Raw genomic sequence first — 17,473 nt, forward strand, 5'->3', positions numbered from 1 at the left:
GAATGTATTATTTTTTCCATTACTCATAAGATGGAATTTTTCTGAAAAGTAATATAGTTTCTCTGCTTATGAAAAAAAGCCTCTTAGAAAATATATGAATGGAATTGCTATTGAGTTGAAGTCCATTGTATACCCTTGCTGCAATTAAGAGAATTATGTAGGTGAACTTCTCTACGCAGATGATTTTCCAAATCTATATGGCTAATCCTAGATTTTTTCTGAGATATAATCACACATCATTACCTGCATTTTAAACATTTCTAACTGGATATCCTGCAGGTATTTCAAATTTAACATGCCGAAAGGAAAAATTATCTTTGCATTCAAGTCTCCCTTCCTCCAAACTTCCCTATTGCTGTTGAGGATATCCACCCAGTTATGAAGTCTTAAAATCTTGGTATCATCCTCTACTCTGTATAAACACTCTCACCCTATATCCAAACCGTTTCTCAGTTTTCTTGTTTTTACCTTCATAACAATTTTCCTATATATCCTCTCTTCTCCATTCATGGTCTCTGTGCCTTATGTTATTTCCCTAATCCGAACCATTTAGCAATCATCTGCCAAGATGATTTTCCTGATGCATAGTTCTGACCATGTTACTCCACTATTCATCTCCTGTGGGTGCCCATGATCTCCAGAATCAAATATTGATAGACTCCTCTCTTTTGACATTTAAACTCTTTATAAAATCACCCCTTACACCACTACAGTCTTTATTTTCCTTTATGAACTATTAGAGCTAGCTCCACTTATGTGTTTGTGATACCTAAAGAACAGCAATCCATCTTTTGTCTTTATGCCTTTACTTTAGGTATTCTTGGAATGGTCTATCTTTATTTTTTTCTGTTTTCTTTTAAGTCTTTAAGACTAAGCTCAAATTCAAGAGGCAATTAGATGGTACAGTGGATAGAGCACCTCCTTTGGAATCAGGAGGACCTGAGTTAAAATCTAGCCTCAGACATTGAATGCTTACTTAGTTGTATAATCCTGGGCAAATAACTTAACTCTATTTGCCTTGTCAGAAAGAAATAAAATAAAAAGACTAAATTCAAATCCACATACTTTAGAAGGACTTTCTAGATACCTTCAGCTGGTAGTGTCTTTATTTTTTATATATCTCATATTTACTCATCTCAATGCTGTCTTCACTACCCCCACCCCATTAGAATGTGAACTTCTTGAGGACAAAAATTGTTTTTGCCCTTACTTGCATTCTCAGCCTTTAGCTCAGTACAAAATAAGTACTTAATAACTGCCCATTGAGAGGATGACATACTATATGAAGAGGGGATCTTTCACAAGATGCAGATAAAGAAAAGTCTTTATGAAAAAAAGGATTTATCTTTCTTGACAAAAACATCTTCAAACAAGAAAGAATCAGGACAGGAGAACTAGGTTATAAAGTTTTTGGATGAATAATCCACTTTTATATGTGGCTTGAGATACTATAATCATATTTTCATAAAAAAGCAAATAAGAAAATATTTTAAAACTCCAATTAAATCTTAATCTAAAGAAGAGTTTCAATGTTTCTGTGATTTACATACTGAAAAGATTTCTTATATTTGAGAATGTAGGTATGTGCCTATAAATCATATGCATATAACTCACACAAACAATTTATTATGTAAAGGTAAAGAAACCTACCTGTTAGAAGAAAGCACTTGCCCCATCAGTACTTTCTTGCTATTTGTACCTCTTATCTCATATTAGGCTTCCCTAACGAAAGTAGTTGTCAAGGATATGAGTGGGAACAAAAGGTAAAACATGACTAGACTATAATTAAGAAGAAAAGACTCAGTATTCTAGTAGATATAACTTTTGAAAGTTATTTTGCCTCTTTTCTAAGCTTATATTAAAAATGCCCTTAAAGATTTAAAGTGTGCAGAAGTTTTTTTTTTTCATACAGGATAGTTTTCTTAGATCTATTTCTTAAGTAAAAATGAAAATAACAAAAAAGATGGTTGATTTTAGCATCTCACAAATCAGATACAATTGAAATATTAGGATTTTTGTCTGGGGACAGGGACAGTAAAATCAGTACACTTTTTGATCTAATGATAAGAAGAGGATCATGGAAAATGAGGAGGGCTTTTATGAGTAAGTGACAAATACTTTTTTGGAAAGAAGTATAAAATTAATGTCATTTATTTAAGATAAAAAATATCAGATTAGAATGAATCATGGAACAGGAAGTCATTTATTATCTTTCTAAGATGGTGGGGATGCCTTTGAACTGGCCTTAACTATCCATAATTCATTTACTAGGGATACATATTTTCTTCCCTCTGTGGACAAAGTCAATTTTCACATGTATGTGACTTTATGATGAAGGGGTTACTCATAGATATTGCTCACTCACTTTTCAGTTTGTTCATGATGTGAGCCAAACCTTTCACATCTATCTTGAAGACAGTGAGCTCAATATGTGGGCAATGTTATGTGAGCAGCCAGCTCAATCATGCCTGGCAGAACAATTAAAAGCTAAAGTAGCAGCAAGATCCTTACTAGTACAAATGAATGAATATTTCCATTTTGTGAAAAAGCTTAAATTGGGAGTGCAAAAAAAAACTGTCCAGTTTTTCAAAAGGCATTTCAAGTAGCATTTTCATGAACAAATCATATAAATCAAGAGAAGATGATGTAGATCACATAAAAAGCTCAGCTTTCTCATTAATGGCAAATCATTTTATATCAAATTTTATGTACCATCTGGTTCTATATCTGCCTCCTACTCTTCTACAACATCCATCTTCTTGCATTAGGGGGAAAAGAAGCCCAGAAATTCGATTCTAGCCAGAAGCATTAGCATTTTAAAATTTAATCTCCTTTATTTTATCTATGTGACATCACATTATTTATGGAAGGACACAAATTATCTATGTATTTTTAAAGTTGGGAGGGAAAAGATGGCAAAATGTGTTATGAATAATATAAAGTAACAGCAAATCTTTTATCTAAAATTAATATGGATAATCTCTTTCTCTCTCTCTCTCTTGTTTTGGGTCCATATTTATTTGTATATACTGGTCAATCTATGTCAATTAGCAGGAAATTTTGTCAGATTTAACTAAGCATTTGACCTATTATCAACATTACTCAAAAGAAAGAAATGGAGCAGAGGAGTATTTGAGAAGTGAAGGGGGACCAAAAAACCCAAATCAATCACATTATGGTATCCATCCATCTAGGAAGCTGTTTATCACCTGGGCAGATCTTCCCATGAATTATCTAATGGTTGGATATGGCCAAGTTTTCCTTGATTTATCAGATCCTCACAATTCAATTTACTTCAGTTGAACAAGCATTTATTACAAACACTTTGTAATAAGCATGGGCAATACAAAGACAGAAGAAGAATAAAGAAAATCTTGTACAAAATATATACAAAGTAATTTTTAGGGTGAGACCCCTAGGCATTGGGAGAAAGGAAGGCATGAGGTAGAGAGATCCGTATAATTTTTCCTGTAGCATATGGTGCTTTGGATGAATTTTGAAGGAAACTAGGATTCTAAGAGGTAGAGCTGAGGAACAAGGCTTTGCAGGTATGAGGAACAAAATGAGTATAAAATCATGGAAGTGGGAAATGAAAAGAGAATATTGATCAGGCTATTTTGGTTGGGATGATGAGTTCACAAAGGAGTGTAATGTCCAATAAGTTAGAATGCTTAGGTTTATCCCAGATTGTGAAAGATTTTAAAAACTAAATGGAAAATTATGTATTTCATTGTAGAAGAGAGAGGGAGCCATTGTAGTAGATTTTGAGTAAGGGAATAACATGGTTAAAAGTGTTCTTTAGGGTTATTGATTTTTTAGTTATGTGAAATTAGGGGAAGATGGATTAGGGAAGGATAATCCTGGAGACAAGGGTTCTACTACAAGATAAGAGGAGGTAAAATCATATATATATATATATATATATATATATATATATATATATATATATATATATATATACACACACACACACATCTATCTATCTATCTATCTATCTATCTATCTATCTATCTATCTATCTATCTATCATCTATCTATCTATTATCTATATCTTAAATTTTTTTGAAATTAGCCATTTGGAGTGTTAAGCAATAGAAAGAAAGGGAAAGAAATGACTTTTCTTAGACACATTATCTGAGATATATGCTACTTCATTTCAGTTTTTCAGAATTCCAGATGTATGTATGTATGTGCATATGTGTGTAAAGTATGCTATAATATACCATAGCATATAATAAATACTTTATATATATATGCTATATCCTTGTATATATATTACAAACTATACTATAATTATATCTATTGATGTATATCTCCTTTCACAACTGAGTTTTAATAACAAAGCTCTACTTTAAAATTTTTTTCACATTTAGATTAATATTGATTTGGATAACTAACCAAATTAGATGCTTAAAAATAGATGTAACAATGATCCTGTGGAATAATGATTGGATTCAATTAAGGGAGAAAAATAAGAACACTAATCAAACCAATCTTTCTAGATCTTAGATATACTTCTACTACTGAATATACTTAAGCATTATTGTAACATCACTACAACTATGCAGGGTATCTGCAAAATATATGATTGTAAAGTTTGTAAAATTTGGTTCATTTTTTTACCTGTTCATATCATCCAGATGTTCAGCAGCAAAGTAAAAACTTTTGATTTTAGGATGGCAAGCTTTGAATGCACTGCAAGAAAGATAAAGAATATAAAAGTAGGTAAAATAACATGTATTTTATTTCCAGGCACAAAACAATTGCTATTCATTAATATGCTTTAAGACTGCTATTGTGTCCATATGAATACTTGTTTCTATCAATAACAGAAAGGCCAGTTTAAAAAAAATCTTTCAAAAAATCAGCTTAGTCATTAAATTTTATCAATTCTCTAAGTGGGAGAAGTGAGTGTAAATGTAAATAGAATTCTATGTCAATATACAAAAGATTTGTGATTTCACAAGCATGTGGCAACTCCTAGTATGCTAACTACTTCCATCAACTTAGACTGAAGCTAAATATGAATCAGTAAGCCTTCAAAAGCTGCTTAAGCAATTATGTGATTTGCCCAGTATCAGAGAAATATCAAGTATCACAGAAGATATTTGAATTCAGGTCTTCCTTACTCCAGAATCAACAATCTATATATTATCCATTTACCTTAAGAAAACTCCATCCTGAAAGATACATGTGGGCATTTTAAAAATAGCTTTTGTCTAATTGTTAATCTGTGTGGATTAACTGAAAGTCCTTTTTGGATATGCCATGGAGTTCTCAAAAATGAAAAAAAAAAAGCTTGAGCAAATAAAGAGTAACTTTGCACAATTTAGCTAAACCTTAAAATTATTTCTATAGTAAGTGAAGATAAGGAAAAAAGAAGGATTCAGGAGTATAGGAAAAAACAGAACATAAAGAAAGGCCAAACAATCCAAACGATTTTAGGATTTTTGTGATAGATAAAATCATAGAAACAAATGAAGAGACAGCAAGAAGACTTTATTAAATCAGCCTCAACCAGGGAAGAGCCTATGCAGCTCAGATTACATTAACTGAGATTGTTATGATTATTCTTACTTTATAGAAATGGAAACTGAGAGATAAGGAGAAACTAAGTGACTTATCTCACAAGGCACACAGGAGTCAATGCCAGAAGTAAGGCCTGACCCTCTTGATCTCATCTGATCATAAAAAATGAAGGCCTTTTTTAAAAATAGATTTATATTATATGCAATACTACTGCTCACATGAAAAGAATGTTTTTTTCATTTCTGTTTTAGAAGAAAAATGACAGAGCCACATGGAAGGAAGTCTTAAAGAAATATACAAAACTATTCATCTCATTATTTCTCTGATTAGACCACATATACTTACGTTACTCAGTCTAGCACAATTTGGGGGCTTCTAGGTGGCATAATGAATGGAATATCAGACTTGAAGTCTAGAAGACTTTCTTCCTAAGTTCAAATCTGGCCTTAGACACTTAGTAGTTATGTGACCCAGAAAAAAATCACTTCTCCTTGTTTGCCTCAATTGTAAAATGAGATGGAAAAAGAAATAAAAAACCTTTGCAGTATCTTTGCAAAGAAAATCCCATATGGGATCATGATGAGTTGGAAATGACTGAAAACAGCTGAAGAACAGCAGTTGCTTATTATAAGAATATAAGTCTATGGGTATCTATGATCATGATCCAAGTCTGGGAGCAAAGACAAATAAAAATGACACTTAACTATTTCTTGCGACATTCACTGGCTCTATCAATTTTAAATTCAGGCAAACTGATGAATCCTTCTGCTTTTTCATCCTAAAGAATAAAAAAAGTATTTTTAGTACATCATCTACAGAAAATTTACAATTAAATCATCTAATTTTTTCCTAATGATGGATCAAAGTGACTTTTCATTTTATTTCTTTAAATCAGAGCCAAGACTGATATTTTAGAAATGACAATTTTGTCTTCTCCTTAGTGTACTTCAGTGGTAAAAGTTGAACCTGAAGTATTGATGCATTCTGAACATTTTTCCTTAATTTACATATCAAGATTTAGATATTAAAAATTTCCAACAACTTTGATTTCTGGTTTATTTAAACAATATGTGACAATACAAATATACAATATACAAAAAATGAAGATAAAATGCTGCTCCTGAAAAATGCAATCAACAGACCTGAATCACATTTTATTAAATACACAAAATCACCATTTTTTAATATTCCAGAATACCTGTATATTTTAATAGAGATTAATTAGTTCTTTGATTATCTGGATTGGAGTATATGGTATGTTGTAAGTATCCCTTGTTTCAAGTAGAACACAGGTCGTCACACCCTTTCTGACTTCTCAGGAAGGCCAAGAATCATTATCAGAGATGGGGAGCCAAACCAGACATTGTCAGCAGGTTCCCTCTGGGCTGAAGGGTCTTATGCCTTACCCAGAGTTCCCCCATTATTTGCAGCCCTCTACAGTATGTAATTAATATTGCTCTTTAACACATGTAAACACACGCTCTTTCCACATGTAAAATGTTTTTTAATTGTACTTAAAAAAAAACTAATAAATGCTTATTTTTCTCCTAAAATATGGGAAGCTATGGTAAATGAGTTATACAATATCTAAGTTTAGATAAAAACTTTGTGACTATTGTCTTTGTTTGTTTATGCCACTTGGGATTATCATTATGTTCTTAAATTTTTCTTCAATTTGACTGGAAGGTTATTATTGGTATTAAAATTGGGAAAGCTTCCAGGATAAGGAAAACTATTTGGATATTTTCAAGCTCAATAGTCAAAGAGAGAGGGGAAGGATATAGAGAAAAGGACAAAGGGATAAGAACAAATGTGTGTTTAGTGTGCTAAGAACTGTCCAATTTTGATGGCATATATTATAATATTATTAGTATTGTTCATTCATTTTTTCAGTCATGTCTGACTTTTTATAATTCCATTTAGGGTTTTCTTGGCAAAAATACTAAAGTGGCTTGCCATTTTCTTCTCCAGATCATTTTTACAAATGAGGATACTGAAGTAAACAGAGTTAGATGACTTACCCAGCTAGTAAATGTCTTAGGCAGATTTGAACTCAGGAAGATGAGTTTTCCTGACTCCAGGACTAGCACTCTATCCACTTTGCAACACCTAGCTGTCCTAATATTTATTGTATGACACAATATTATGAAATAATCACATTGTTAAATTATAAGCTGATCATTAGCTTTCAAATATGATCTGACCAATGGCTTAACAATATTACATTAGGAGCAGCTAGATGGTGCAGTGAAAAGAGCACCACCTTTGAAGTCAGGACAATTCAATCTGGCCTCAGACAATTGATGCTTGCTAGTTGTGCAATCCTGGGCAAGTCACAACACTAATTGCCTTGCCAAAAAACAACAACAACAATAATTATAATTAGTTGTTGATATTAAAACAAGGATTTTAGAAGGATGACCATAAGAGCCATAAAAATTTACCTAGCCAGGATAACAAACATTTTACTGTTTGAGAAACAAATAATGCAAATAGAATTCATTGATGTAATTATTCCATTTAAGAGAAATTCTGCCTGAAAAATATAAACAAGTATATGATTATGGCAGAAAAGTGAAAGCCAATGTAGAGACTGAGAAATATCTAAAGAAAGATATTCTTCCTGGCTAGTGTCACAATTTCATAATAATGTAGCATATTCGTCTTTGTTACTCCAGAAGGTGACATTTGTAAATATGTGGTTAAAAGGAAAATTTTATTCCAGCAAAACATTTTTGCCAAGTATTAGCCTAGTAAGACTATTGTTAAAATGAATCCAGAAGAACTGCATATCTAAGCTATAAAATAATAAAAATGATACAGTTTCCTTGCAATTTTGCATTTACATCTCTAATGTCTAGCATAATAAATGTTTGCTTGATGATTCCAACATTATGATTTTAAAATTTTGTTAGTTTGTTCTTTTCCCTCAACTAGGCAGGATATTGGGGACCAATCTAGCTTCTTACAGATTTCCAAGAGCAACTTTTCTGATGAACTGAAATGAATCCAAGGGATTCAGGTATTTAAAATTTGAAATGAAAATTCATAAAGGAAAGCAAACAAAACCTTGAGCAAAGGCAACATTTTTAATATGGTCTCATATTTTCATGAATAATAATCCTTTTAGTCAAGCTTCTGCTTGAGTTAGTTTGATATTTTTAGTTATATTTAGAGAGTGTACTACTATATTTCATTGTACTCAAGGAGATTTACTTGCTGTATTAAAATAAAGCAAATATCATCTTTGAGTCCACAAAAATGCCTAGTTAAAGAGTGCAGGTAGAAAGATGACTAACAAAAGTCTTGCAAAATGATCTTCATATGATTATATGTTTCAAAAATACATTGTATGTTCTGGATAGTTTCCTAAGAGCATTAAATACATCAGAAAATGAAATATGTTTATGGCTTACCTCTTCATTAATATACCAATACAGGGATGTATCCTTTAAAACAAACCAATATTTTTTCCATTTCTGTGAAAAATAGCTCTTGGCATCTTTCTTTTTCCAAAGCCAGCCCTCACAGTCACCACGGCCAAGATCTTTACAAGAAATTCGTCGTTTGCTCTTGCCTGCAATTGGACCTAAAGACATCAATATATAACACTATTTTTAAAAGTTATTCATTACAAAACTGAGAGAAACCTATAGAACACAAAAAGGTTTAAGTTTGGGTTCTTAGTTGGGTATTTTTGCTTATACAAAGGCCACATACTTATATAATATTTTCCAGCTCTCATTCACTACTAATGGAATTTGCTATCCCATTTATGCTCGGGATTATGAATTCTGATAAAAGTAATACTAATTTCAGAACCTAGGATAGCACCTTAAATGCTTGTTAATTGATAAACAGCTTTGGCACTTGTGGCTCTGTTAGCTAGAGTCATAGAATCATAAGTTAAGAGGTAAAAGGGCTTTTAGAAAGTCTCTGACATACTCTCATTTTACAGATGGAGGAACTGAGCCCAGAGAGATTTCACAGGTGGCAGAGGTGTTTCTGAGCTTAGGTCCTCTTAATACACATCTTTCCATTCCTTAAATATTAGAAAACAATTTCAAAGAAAACCTCTGACTAAATTAGAAAGACTAGTTTTTCGTACAATGACAGCATTTTAATTCTATCAAGCTGGACAAGGGAGATAATGAAGGACAGAAGATCCTGGCATGCTGTGGTCAATAGAGTCAATGAAGAAACTAAGCAACTGAATAACAACAATAATAACAGCTTAGTACATATGATGCTCAGTACAGAGAGCCATGCACAATGTAAGTACTCGATAAATACAGAGGATTTGTGTGCAATTTTCATTTCTTACCTTTGTTTTTCTTCTTTGATTTATGTTGCAGAGAAGACTGCTGAAATGTCTGAAATAAAAAATATGAAAGAATGGTGAACACAGAATTAGTGGACACACTTCTGCATTCCAGGGTTGTTCCATTTAACAATGATATTTAAATCTACAAGGTGATACTTGAACCTTTTATTTTCCCATTAAAGACTTCCCAAATAAAGTTATCCATGCTATCTGGCTTATGTTATTATTTTTTCCTAGGAAGATAGTAGCAAGGTGGTCTATTATACAGTGTTGGGAATCTTAGGTTTAATTCTAGGTTCTGCCACTTACTCTGGATGTCAATTCACATTTCTAAACTTCAATTGGTTCATTGTAAAAAAATTAGCATAATAATACTTGCAATAACCACTTTATAAGGTTGTTATGGGGTCAGATAATTGGAAGCCTTTAATATACTAGAGAAACACAAATTATTATCAGGATAGACAGGTTAGATTTTTCTGTTTTTTATAGAGGGTTGATTACACTAAGGAGAGTATAAGCGAATGGAAACAAATCCAAGTCATCCAAGTATTTGGTGTGTCTTGTTTTGTATCACACAATCAGTATGTGTCAGAACACTAATATATCCATTATACTGTACTTTGTCTTGTTGCTGTCTCTCAGGATGAGCAATTTCCCCCCCCCCCCAAAAAAAAAGCCAAGCCCACTTATTAACAGACATGGAGGTACAACTTTTTTGAATTTAAGGAGTGGTCAACTCATATCTTTTTTATTTGTACTATAGTCTTCCCATAGTACTTGTATCTTTCTGTACTATTTGGACAATAAATAACATTAAGCAGGACTACTGTCCTCCATGAGAATTCATTATATAGCCAAATGAACTTACAAAGTATATAAACAAGAGTATAATAATTCTAATTACTAAAAAATTAATATTCCAAAAATATTAAGGTAAGTTTCTATTAAGTTTTAAATCTTCCAATTGCCTTTAAAATTATCCCATTGATAAAAATGCTTTATATAGCTTTCCAGAAACACAGTGACAATTTTATTGGCATTCCAGAGTATTTCTAGTAGCAGATGCCTAGACTAATTTCTTTTTTCCCTCTTTAGTGACTTATAAGGAACTGTCAGACTTCAAAAATTGATCTAATTCAAAGGTAGGTCTTTGTAGTTATTGCTAAGTTGCTTGTAAAAAAAGGAACATGACTTATTTTATTTTATTTTTTTAATCTAGGGCTTAGAAATCAAACTATAAAAAAGAAATCAAACTATAAAATTATCTTTTTGAAACACAATTTCTTTCCCCAATGAAAGCAAAAGCATATCCGAAAGTAGCCTTTTTGCACTTCTCAACTAAAACAAGTTACTTAGACTCTCAGTTTCTTTGGTAATGCACACTTCTCCTTATTTTTAAAGTATTTGCAAATGAGAGGGAGCTCAGTTAATGCTATGTCCCAAAGACTAAAGTTATGTCACCTTTCCTCCCACAAATTTAGAAAAATGAAAAAACCTCTAACTCATATTTTTCTTGAAAAAATTGGGCAAATATATTTTAAACTGAGTGTTGATTCTCTATTTTGTATGTTGACAGAAACTAGTTACCGATCAAGAGCCTTGAATTTAGTTAATGTGAACCTAGTGAAATTTCTTATTATTGAAAATCAGAAGTGGATTTGATTTCCTTTAAATTTTTATCCCAAACTGGATAACTGTTTTTTTTTAAAGAGTACACTCATGAAATCTAAGTACTGTGCTATCTTGCAAAATTTCTGAAAGAACCACAGAAGGAACATTGAATCTAGTAGATGCTCTCATGTTCTCCTTTTCTGTGTCATGGAGGTAAGATATAGCATCATGATTTCAATTTATGGGTATCTCAAAAAAGATAGTTCTATTTCCTTCAAATGTTTTAATAGCAAATAAAGATATATCTCCAACACAAAGCTAGAATTGTTTATTTCAACTGTTCAGTATATTTAGCAATCTGCTAATTAATTGGTATGTCTAATTTCTCTTACCCTATGAAAATGTCATTTATTTATTTATTTATTTATTTATTTATTTATTTATTTATTTATTTTGCATTATATAGATACAGTCTAGGAGTGATTTTCTTTCATTTTCACTATTTAGTTTATCTTCTAATATGGGTGTTCCACAGGAAATAACATAATTAGAAGATAGCAGGAAAATAGAAAATGAAAAGAGTTGGCTAGGAATATGGACTGAGCAGCTATGAAAAAAGCATTCTGCATACACATGTCCATTATCTCATTGATAAAATTTTGGATTTTAATTTTAATTCTAGGAAAAGACTCCTTTTTGTTGCAGGCTTTTCTATTTTACATCTCTCTTCTAATTCCTAAATTCATTTATGGGAAAATTAGAATAGAAACTGGTTAACCAGTTTCTAGTTCAGATTTTATTCCAAGTTCAAAACATAGTGTAGATATCACTGAAAGCAATTATTAAACTCATATTAATCATAGTACTACATGTTTGTAAAGTAGGTTATATTTTTTTTACTTTCAGTATGCTTTTCTGTCAAATGGTTTATCACAGGAAAAGCACAGGAAATCTTCTTAATGTATTTGAATTATTTTTAGTAACTAAAATTTTTATAATTTATTCATATAACAATAATTTCCATCTCAAGGAAATTGTTTTTAAACATACTATACATATGTACTTATATTGGGTTTATCCTTTTCATGATGAAAAATATTGGCATGTAAACTCCTTAAGGCAGAGACTGTTTCTTTTGTTGTTATATCCCTAGAATCTAGGATAGCACCTGACATACTATAGGCACTTAATAAATACTTGATACTTAATTAAAATTATTTTATTTTTTTAAAAGTTAATCATTTTTTGATAAAAATGTTGATTTTTCTCAATCCTTCTTTTTCGGAAACCATTTTATTTACTAATGTTTTATAAAGCCTGGCTTTGCATCCTTGTAAGATAAATTTTAATATGGAATGATTATCTTATTCCTTAGGCACTGTATGAATAAATAAATATCTATTTAGATGAAAGAAACTAGTACACAACACTATTTCATCAAGGACTTTTCAATTCTGTTTGTTTCTTTGCATCATTTCACCTGAGCTTAAATGCCTTAATCTCTCTTCAATGAGAAAAATGAATGGACTTCATGGGAACAAATTCAAGATAAATGAAAAAGAATGAATTAATTCCAAATATAGAATGCAAAAGTCACTTTAAGGCATGATTCAGTTATTACTATAACTACTATGTATGATTGCTTTTCATGATATATTTATATAAAATGGTAAAAATCCCCCTTAGCTTCTAATAATTATTTAAAAAACTATATACTTTGCAAAAACAAATGACTTTTAGAAATGCACATTAATTTTAAGTGAAGTGTTCAAAATATCCAAATTATTGCCTACTTGATAAATTATACTATTACATTTATGCAGAAATATATTTCAGATTATATTTGCTGGAGGTTAAATGATGACAGAGAATCAAAGTTGGCCAACTTAAAATGTTATCCTAATTCAAGAAAACTCAGCTCATTAAATTAAGAGATTAGAATCTGTAAAAAAAAAAGTAAATTGATTGTATTGTAATCAAAGACTTTTTTTTTAAGGTAAAGAATGAAGTTGGATATGACAGAGTGTTTAATGCTAATGAAACACCTCAGATGAAATGTGTTTAGCTCTTTAAATTTTACAAAGTCCTTTATATAATTATTGTATTCAACTCTCATAACCCTGTGAGGTGGATTGGCATTTTTATCCCCATTTTACACATGAGGAAACTAAGGTTTATAGGGTAACAATAAGTGTCAGTATTTGATCCAACATTTCTCTTGTCTCCCTTCTTGCTGCTTAAAAACAAATAAAAATAACTACACCATTGTATCTCTCTAAATTATGCTCATATTCAGCACTAGTGAGGTTACTATAAGTAGATCATTGCACATTGAGAAACTTAATGCAACATTCTAATAATCGGATGTTAATAGTAGTTTACAAATATCTCATTTAATTCATAAAACAACCTGGTAAAGTGTTAGTTATTATTATCTCATTTTCTGCAAAGGAAATTGAGCTTAAGTGGCCAAGTCCCTTGTCCAGGGACACACAGCTAATAGGTATTTCTGCAAATTCCCACTTCATTTTTTTCTTTTCTCTTTCTCTATTGGTTTACCAGTTTTAAAAAATGACAAAATGGGGATGATTGTTTTTAATAAGTTTATGAAATTCAATATACAAAATTCAAAGGGCTGTTCCAGATAAATTTCCAGATAACTTTTTAGAAATTGAAGAATTGCTTAAAATAAAAATTAACTGAAATTTTATGCTATTCTATTTACAATATCATGTTCCTGACATGATTTTTCAAGAAATTTAATATATCCCCTTTTGAAATATGAGGTTAGTTATACCCTCAATAATGTGATCTGTACCAAAGAGAAGATAGTGACTGATGTCTATTTTAAATACTTAAAATCTCAAATAATATATGATTAAATTAAAGTTTATAATTTTTAAAAGTAGACTAGTATTTGCTATATTGAAAGAGTTAATTAAATTGTCTGAAGCTGTTTGAAATTAGTTGAACAAAACAATTAAAATTATTCACTAGACATCCTACAGTCATTAGACATTCCTGCCCTAGAAACTATATATCCCAAATAGATTGTAATAATTTAAATTACCATATACACTCAAGTTCTAGATAGCAAAATTTTTCTCATATCAAAAGTCACAGGATGATTTGCCTAAATTGTCCTGAAGAATAAATGCTATTCTTACATAGCCATTCTTAATGGAATTCATCTCATTTTTTCCAATATGAATGATAGAAGTTTAATTGAATGCATCTTTTTCTCTTATGGTGATAATAACCAAAGATTAATTAGAGGAACACTAAGAGCAACTAATGGAAAGTCATTAGAATAAAAGTGTAGCATATGCATTCTCCTTCTGCTTGATACTGTCAAATAAATTATTATGAACAACTGAAAAAGAGGAAATCAGAAATAAGATTACAATCTTGTTATTAATTAGAATATTAATTGATGTATAAGTCAAATTTTTCAAAGAATCAATGACATTATTCATATCTATCCCCTCCCATATTGTAGATGACAACCTATACTCACCTTATTCAGTTGTTCCATTCCATCTATGACCTTCCCAAAATTCCTATCCAATTTATGTAAAGACTTGACCCAATGTAGTGTAGAAGAAAAAAACATTAGATTCAATAATGGAGGACCTGGCTCTGTCATTTTCTACCTGTATAATGTGGGGCAAGTCATTTAGCCTCTCTGATTCTCATTCCCCTTCTATAACATGAAGCAATTGAGCTAAATGACAGTTATCACTTTCATTTCTAAATCTACAATCTGTTAGCATCCTAAAGGCACCAATGCAGCCCGTGTGCTGCCATACATCATTCTTTACTCCTGAGACATAGCTGTCCCTCTTTTGCTTATTTTTCTACACATCATCTCTATGCCATTCATCACATATATTATTGCCTCCCAAATATTTCTCCACTTCTTTTTGGCTCGCTTGCACTTTGGAATCTTAGAAGGTAATTGAAACATCTTTGCTTTATGGCAACATTGAAAAAAACTTGGAAACTTGAACCTTTATTTCCTCAGTCATTTCATCTTTCACCCAACACAGCCCTGAGAGAAAGATTTCAGTCACATTGGTTATGATTGGGATAGATGTAATCAGGTACCTCAACATACTCCTAGAGAAAGCCTGTGGCACTCAAGGAAGAGTCTGCTTCTTTGGAAATCTTCTATGGAATATTGGGGAAAATGTATTCTTGATCTTTTCTCCTAGTCTGGATAATTAGAAACACAGATCAGCACTTTCTTTGCAACTTACAGATTCAGTCAGTTGCCTAGGAGAGATTAAATAAGTTCCTAGCATCATATAATTGATACCTATTAGAAGTGGACTTGAATCTAGATTTTCCTTGTTTTGAGGTGATAAGTAGTAGTTAAAAATATGTATGTCTGTGTTAGAGATCTTACTGAAAGTGCGGTTTCAGTAACGTGATCTATTCTTTCTCTTTTTCAAGTGTGAACCCAGTTCACTTATAGATCATTAGTGCCTGTTTAAAATTTATAAATTGCATATTATGTCCTTGGGAGTCAGATAGGATAGATTGGATGGATGCACCTTGTTATATCTAGAGGTAGAATCATGGGCCATAGTTCCCAAACCTTCTGAAGGCCTGAGCTACAACATAACTTAAGTCTCCCCTTGTATTCTGGGTCTGGTACCAAAGCTGAGGAGACCTCTTTCCAGTTTGTGAGCAATCATCATCCATTGCTTAATAAATTGAAATGCTAGGAAACTTGAGCCTTTGTTTCCTCAGTCATTTCATCTTTTATTCAATACAGAGAGAAGCATTTCAATGGCAGTGGGTATAAATGGGGTAGGTGTAACTCAGGTAGTTGAACATATTCCTAGAGAAAGCCAGTGGCACTCAAAGCAGAGTCTGCTTATTCCTATGCAGGCCTTGGGAAAATGTATTCTTGATCCTTTCTTCCAGTCTGGATAATTAGAAATTTCTATTTTGAATGGTTATGTTGTCACCAAGGAAGTTAATACTTGATATACATATTATCTGCATCTATTGGAAGTATCTGGAAGATCTTAACATTGATGGGATTTCCCCTTCATTTGGATTCTCTAAGAGAAAATTTTCATGACAATGGTGGTATTATTGAATAATTATGTCTGTGATTGTAACTACCAAAAAATCTTAACATATGCATGCATAAATGTAGAAAGAAGGCATTTATTAAGTGTTTACTATGTGCAAAACTTTGTACTAGGTATTAAAATACAAATAGAAAATTAGATAATACATGCTCTCAAGGACTTACAATCTAATGAGGGTACAAGCAGTTATAGAAAGTTTCAAATGTAAATCAGATGGAAAGTTCCCATGGTTTTTAAGGTGTAGGTGATGAATAGGAAAAAAAAAAAGCAAAACTCTTGCTGGAGAAGAACTTTTAAAACTAACATCTGTTCTGTTTAGCTACATGCCTTTTTGGTATTAGCAAACAAGAACATAGCAATATATTGCATTCTTTAAATCTTTCATTCAATTTGTGACTGTGGATCTGCCACAGAATACTGTTTCTGAAAGTCTGTTCATTTCTTATAGTTTCATCAAGAATACCCTAAGGAAATGTGTAGATTATTTTCATAAATAGTTCATAGAAAGGAGATAATAGTTTTATGATTCAATAATTATTAATGTCTTTTCTTGATTCTTTTCCAGTTTTCAAACTGCCATGCTCTTTTTCTAGTCATTTCTGGACAGAAAAAAATAGATGAGGAATTTTGGAAATAGATAATATTCATGGAGGACTTCACTTCTCCACACATTTGGAATGCCTCTATTATTAAAAGCTGAGTAGTCAGTAACTCCATGGCTTATATTGATGATCATTTCATTCTTTAAGGGGCAGAATTGCTGAAAAAGAAAATTAAATTTTAGGTGACATTAAATTGGGAATGGGGATAGCTAGCACAGTGAATGCCAGAATCAGGAACAAATAAGGTCAGAGTATTGTATTGAATCTAATAAAATTAAAATCATCTAGAATAAAATGTT

General features: G+C 31.4%; 1 protein-coding gene across 1 annotated transcript in view; it reads right to left on the bottom strand.

Moving 5' to 3' along the window:
- CNKSR2 (connector enhancer of kinase suppressor of Ras 2) overlaps positions 1-17,473 on the bottom strand; it is a 305,237-nt gene that overhangs the window by 57,476 nt on the left and 230,288 nt on the right. The window contains 4 exon segments of the mRNA XM_074300934.1: positions 4,624-4,695; positions 6,234-6,307; positions 8,946-9,118; positions 9,854-9,902. Coding sequence (XP_074157035.1) covers positions 4,624-4,695; positions 6,234-6,307; positions 8,946-9,118; positions 9,854-9,902 — 368 coding nt within the window.

This window comes from Sminthopsis crassicaudata, chromosome 3, assembly GCF_048593235.1.
Source record: "Sminthopsis crassicaudata isolate SCR6 chromosome 3, ASM4859323v1, whole genome shotgun sequence".
NCBI classification, from domain to species: Eukaryota; Metazoa; Chordata; class Mammalia; order Dasyuromorphia; family Dasyuridae; genus Sminthopsis; species Sminthopsis crassicaudata.